This window comes from Columba livia, chromosome 2 (assembly GCF_036013475.1).
Source record: "Columba livia isolate bColLiv1 breed racing homer chromosome 2, bColLiv1.pat.W.v2, whole genome shotgun sequence".
Taxonomy (NCBI): Eukaryota; Metazoa; Chordata; class Aves; order Columbiformes; family Columbidae; genus Columba; species Columba livia.
The window spans coordinates 73,594,081-73,600,009 of NC_088603.1; the positions used below are offsets into that span (position 1 = coordinate 73,594,081).

At 57.6% G+C, this 5,929-nt stretch overlaps 1 protein-coding gene across 1 annotated transcript; it reads left to right on the forward strand.

The window, feature by feature from the left end:
- The first annotated feature begins 1,864 nt into the window (after positions 1-1,864).
- Positions 1,865-4,532, forward strand: LOC102092546 (tubulin beta-2 chain). The gene is made up of 4 exons (XM_005506702.3): positions 1,865-2,028; positions 2,530-2,638; positions 2,920-3,030; positions 3,239-4,532. The coding sequence occupies exons 1-4, from the start codon at positions 1,972-1,974 to the stop codon at positions 4,297-4,299; spliced, it is 1,338 nt and encodes a 445-aa protein (XP_005506759.1). The 5' UTR covers positions 1,865-1,971; the 3' UTR covers positions 4,300-4,532.
- Positions 4,533-5,929: the final 1,397 nt, after the last annotated feature.

The following is a 5,929-nucleotide window of genomic DNA, read 5'->3' on the forward strand; positions in this document are numbered from 1 at the left end:
GCTACACATTGTTTGTGAAGCGTAGTCAACCAAATAATTAAATTGCTCCTGGCTTAGACCAGTAAAAACATTTTACAGGGAGTGCATTTTTCTCAGAATCACTATAGAAGAGACAAACCTGAGAGTGTATTATCCAGCATCCCCTTTTGGAGCTGGGATGCCTTCTCCCTGTAAGATGAACAAAAGAAAGGTGTGGATGCTTTGGCATATCAATCAGACGAAACCGGGTTGTTCTGCTGATTGCCTTGGAAGAATGTAAAATTAGACCTAGAGTGATCCACAGGCAGGGCTATCGATCTGCACAAACGAGGTTAGAAAGATTAGGGGCATCGGCACATGGATAGAACAAAGAAAAGAGTATATTGAAGAAATGTGCGCTGGAAATGGTGATGAGCTTTTATCTGTACCTCTAGAATAGCTGCAGCCTTGACACAGAGGGTCACTAAAACCGTGTTTAGCGGGGTGCAGCCTGACGGGGAGCCTGCCTGCCCTTGCCGGGGCTCTGGGCAGCCTCCCATGGGAGCCGCACCCTTCCATCGCCGCACACGCTGATCCGGATGGTGCTGCGAAGCAGGCGGTACTGATGAGAAGCCAACACGCCGCGCTGACCGAACCGAAGGGCCCCGGGTGAGGTGCGGACCGTGCCGCCCTCCCATGCCCTTCCTTCCCCCGACCTCCTACTCCTCCGGCGGCGTGGGCATGTGCTCTGCCCGCCGGCTCTCCCGCCTTGGTAATGACCACGGTGCCACACCGCGCTGCTCGAAATTAACCCTGGAAGAGCATCTCTGGGGCGCTCTTGTTCAAACCTGCCTTGCCCGCCACCCCCCCCTCATTTCCAGCTCCTCGCCTTTCTTCATCTCTTACCATGTGTAAATCTGCAACGAGGTGACAACGTGCTGAGAGTTTATAGGACCTGATTGCTGCAGAGCTCAGAGAAAATACTCCCCGAGCCCTGCTCAGGAGCACCCGCGTTGTCTATTGTCTAGCTGAGGGTCGCTGGTGGTCGCAGCTGGACGGGGAACAGCGGGGAGCCGGTGGCTTTGCTAGAGAGCGGCTCCTGGCCCAGCTACGGGAACTAAATCCGACCTTTTTAGGTGGAGAAAAAAGCTGAGCTCAGCACCGGGGGAGCGGCAGGCAGGGATCGCTCGGGGGACGGCTGGATATCGGGCAGGGTGGGCGGACGGCAGGTTACACCGCACAGCCTGTATTGGGGTGAAACCCACTCCTGTCCTGCCGGGAGTAAATGAACTGGGTCAGGGCGTGGGAATCCTGACAGCCGGTGCATGCAGGGGGGCGGCAATCACCGGCGGTCGGTGATGGAGGGGGTGCGTGTGGGGAGCGGAGTCTCCCACCGGTGCCCCGTGAACGGCGGCACCGACGCAGGGTGGGGGTGGTGGGAGGTGTCAGGCTCCCCCCGCCTTGCGCGGCAACGCCCGCTGCTGCGGCAGGGAGAGCTGCTTGTCTTGGGGAACAAAAGGCTGAGGCGGCCGTAGGAAGGCGGAGGGAGGGCGGCCACCAACAGCGCGGCGGCGGGGCCGGTTCACACATGGGCGGCCAGCAAAGCCCCGGGGCGGGCGGGACCCTGGCCGGGGAATGGACCCCCCGAGCAGATCCCCCGGCCCCACCGCCGTGCTCCGCGCCTTTGTCCCCGCTGTCAGCGACGAACCGGGCCGGCGGCGGGCGGTGGCACCGGTTCGCCGCGGCCCCTCCGGGAAAGCCCCGCCCCTGGCCACTCCCCTACTGCCGTACCACACCGCCCGCTGCGGGAGACAATACCGCAGCCACGCCCCGTCGCCGAGCTCCCATTGGCTCCGCGGCGTTCCCGCATGACGTCACCGGCAGGGCGGGGCGCGGCGCCCAATTTAAGGGGCGGCGCGGGGCGCGGCCGCTGCAGCGGCGAGTGCGGGAGCGGGCGGTGAAGGCGGCGGTAGCAGCAGCAGCGGGAGAGGGGCAGCGTCGGACACCGGCACCATGCGTGAGATCGTGCACATCCAGGCCGGGCAGTGCGGCAACCAGATCGGCGCCAAGGTACGGGCCGACGCCCTAGCCGTCTGCCCGGGGCTCCGGGTCGAGGTCCGGGGTGGTGCTCGTTCAGCGGGCTCCGCGTGTCCCAGGGAGAGCGCTGCTGGCAGCACCCGCTTTCCCGCTGCGGAGCACCGCCAGGTTCTCCCCGTCGCGGGAGGGTCCACGCGTGGCGGCGCCAAGCTGTCGCCTCTTGGGGGGATAGTGGGTGGCTGCCGCGGCTTGGGCGCGGCGCGTCTTGGGTGGGGAGGAGGCAGCGATGCCATCTATGTGCCCCCTGCGGGCTGCAGGGGTCCTGGCCGTGTGGGGGCAGGGGCACCGAACCGGTGCCACACCCCTCACGGCGATGGGTGGGGTGAGGGGCGCGGTAGTGGCCGCGTCTGGCGGGGGCTGCCCCCCCCACAAGCGGCGAATCCGCGCCTGCCACGTCGAGAGACTTTGGCCAGGGGGCGCGGGCGGGGCGTGGTGGCGCTGACCGCCCCCCCGTCCCTCCCATGGTCCCCGCAGTTCTGGGAGGTCATCAGCGATGAGCACGGCATTGACCCCACTGGCAGCTACCACGGGGACAGCGACCTGCAGCTGGAGAGGATCAATGTCTACTACAATGAAGCCACTGGTAACGCCCCTTTATAACAAGCTTCCCGGCCCGGTGCTGTTGGGGGGACAGGCAGGGTGTCCTCACTGCCTTCTGCCATGGGGGCTCTGCCCCAGCCCTCTCCACAGCGGGTAATCTCTTAGCACAGCTGTAACAGCTGCTTTGTATTCCCATCCCCAACTACTTCCCTCCAATTTCCTCACCCTCCGTGTCCTGGGGAGGCGGAAGGGAGCACAGCAGGGCTCCTGTGACGCTGGCTGCTGACCGTGGGGTTGTAACGCTGGCGCTGGTTCTTCCTGCAGGTAACAAGTATGTCCCACGGGCCATCCTGGTGGATCTGGAGCCTGGCACAATGGACTCTGTGCGCTCCGGCCCTTTTGGACAGATCTTCCGCCCTGACAACTTTGTCTTTGGTAAGTGAGGCTGAGATGGAGTCGGAGCAGGAGCTGCAAGCACAGGGAAGGGTCAGTGTGAGCACACAGGTGACCTGGGGGGACCAAAGACCAACAGCATAGTAGAGGTGGAAGAGAGGAGTGAAGCCCCTGGGGTGGGGTGAGGGGGATGATCTCTGTTCCTCCCATGGGCACTAATGCAGCACCTTGGTTTGGGTCTACCCTCTAGGTCAGAGTGGGGCTGGCAACAACTGGGCTAAGGGGCACTACACAGAAGGTGCTGAGCTGGTGGACTCTGTCCTGGATGTGGTGAGGAAGGAGTCGGAGAGCTGTGACTGCCTCCAGGGCTTCCAGTTGACCCACTCGCTGGGTGGCGGCACGGGCTCTGGGATGGGCACCCTCCTCATCAGCAAGATCCGGGAGGAGTACCCCGACCGCATCATGAACACCTTCAGCGTCATGCCCTCGCCCAAGGTGTCGGACACGGTGGTGGAGCCCTACAATGCCACCCTCTCTGTGCACCAGCTGGTGGAGAACACGGATGAGACCTACTGCATCGACAACGAGGCCCTGTACGACATTTGCTTTCGCACCCTGAAGCTGACCACTCCCACGTACGGGGACCTCAACCACCTGGTGTCGGCCACCATGAGCGGCGTGACCACCTGCCTCCGCTTCCCCGGGCAGCTGAACGCTGACCTGCGCAAGCTGGCGGTCAACATGGTGCCTTTCCCCCGGCTGCACTTCTTCATGCCGGGCTTTGCCCCTCTCACCAGCCGCGGCAGCCAGCAGTACCGAGCCCTGACGGTGCCCGAGCTGACGCAGCAGATGTTCGACTCCAAGAACATGATGGCCGCCTGCGACCCCCGCCACGGTCGCTACCTGACGGTGGCCGCCATCTTCCGGGGACGCATGTCCATGAAGGAGGTGGACGAGCAGATGCTCAACGTGCAGAACAAGAACAGCAGCTACTTTGTGGAGTGGATCCCCAACAATGTGAAGACAGCCGTCTGTGACATCCCCCCGCGCGGCCTCAAGATGTCCGCCACCTTCATTGGCAACAGCACGGCCATTCAGGAGCTCTTCAAGAGGATCTCGGAGCAGTTCACGGCCATGTTCCGGCGCAAGGCTTTCTTGCACTGGTACACCGGTGAGGGCATGGATGAAATGGAGTTCACGGAGGCCGAGAGCAACATGAATGACCTGGTCTCCGAATACCAGCAATACCAGGATGCCACTGCTGACGAGCAGGGGGAGTTTGAAGAGGAAGGGGAGGAGGATGAAGCATGAAGTTGAAATTGGTAGGAGTGAAGTATAGTCTGAGCAGGCAAGTGTTCATTGAAAGAAGGAATCTGTGCAGTTGTGCTGAAGCATGCATTTTTTAATTTGGTGCTCTCCACTGTTGCTTCTGTCAGCAGTTTTGTATCCTTGACTGTCCAATGTAACAGTAGTTGCAAAAATACTTCAGAGTCTTCTGTTGAAATGGTTAACTTCTCAAACATAAAGGCTTTTTGTGTCCTAAACTGTCTCCTCTGCCTTATTTCTCTCTCTTTAGATTAAGAGAATAACTCTTGTGTAGTTTTCTGTAGCTTCACTTCTCAGTTTAATCCTTAACCTCGGTGAAAGTTTAAACTCAAAGCGAGGTTTCTCAAACCATGAATGTGGCAGCGTGAGTAAACTGCAGTTGCTTGCCTTAAGATCGTAGCTAATTTATGGGAACTGGGCTTCACTGTTAAGACACTCCTGCATTTAACAGCTAATCTATTGTTGGGGAGAAAGCTGCCTCAACTAGTAGAAACAAGACACTGCGCTTGAGAATCCTGCATCTCCTATTTATGGACATACATGGTAGTGAGGTCAGTGAGAAGGTATTGAATTGCACATTACAAGCTGTCAAAACTGATTTGGCAAGATAGCTGCAGGCTTGCCCACTGCCATTCAGCAACTCTTAGTTCCAGGGCCTGTAGTACATGCATGTGGGTTGCTGCCTCTAATTTTACTTGGTCCTGAGCTGTCCTGTCTCCCCAATTCTCCTCTCTAAATATGAAAGTCCATGCAGAGAAGCATGAATCTGTCCTAGCAGACAACTCGATTATGAACCTGGACTTTCTCTTCAGGCATAAAATTCTTGAGTGTTTCCCAAAAATAACCACTAAGCTGTCCTTAACTGGAAAGAGATAGACTCTTCGTGGCAGCTGATTCCCTTTAGGAGATAAGAGGTGATGGGCAGATTTCTAGCTAACATGGCTCAAAAGGCTACCCAGAGCATCCATGCAATCTTGGAGCAGTCAGGTAGTTACCCTGACAATAGCTGTCTCCTGCACCCAAGTTATTAATTTACAGGACTGTTGTTTGATGCTCTTGGTCCCTGCAGCAGGACCTGGACCTCTCCTCAGACAGGTGGGAGCAGTGCAGCAGCACCCTGTTGTGCATATCTGCAGAGGTATGTGTGGCTTCCTTACAGTGAGGGAGGGGGGAATTGTGTTTCCATGTGTTTAAAGGATGCAAGAATCCTTAGTGAGTTTATGCTGCAGTTGTTGGTAGTTATAAGGCCTATGAGACTTCTTAGTCCTACAAAACAACAGTATAATAAAATCCCCCATGGAGTATCGCAGCTACCCAATTTGTAAGCTTAGTCCTTAGTTCACCCAAACACCACTTATGGGAGTGTTGCTTTGAGAACTGCTGCCAATGCTACAATCATTGCAGTACTCACTGCTCTGAAAGAGCTGGTACCCACACGTGTGCAACATCTTCTGTGATCCTTTAGTAGAGTGCTTGCAAGGCATTGCTGGAATAAAGACTTAAAAGGGAGCTACTGTGCATAACTAATACCTTGCCCATTTTGGCTCTGTTAATTGATTGCTGCCTGCAGCCACTGCTCTAAGTGTACCCTGTTACTTTGCTCATGGGCTTATTA

Coding starts and splice junctions, on each gene's coding strand:
- LOC102092546 (XM_005506702.3), top strand. CDS start 1,972: ATGCGTGAGATCGTGCACATCCAGGCCGGGCAGTGCGGCAACCAGATC. Junction 2,639..2,919: donor CTACTACAATGAAGCCACTG/GTAACGCCCCTT, acceptor TTCTTCCTGCAG/GTAACAAGTATGTCCCACGG. Junction 3,031..3,238: donor CCCTGACAACTTTGTCTTTG/GTAAGTGAGGCT, acceptor TCTACCCTCTAG/GTCAGAGTGGGGCTGGCAAC.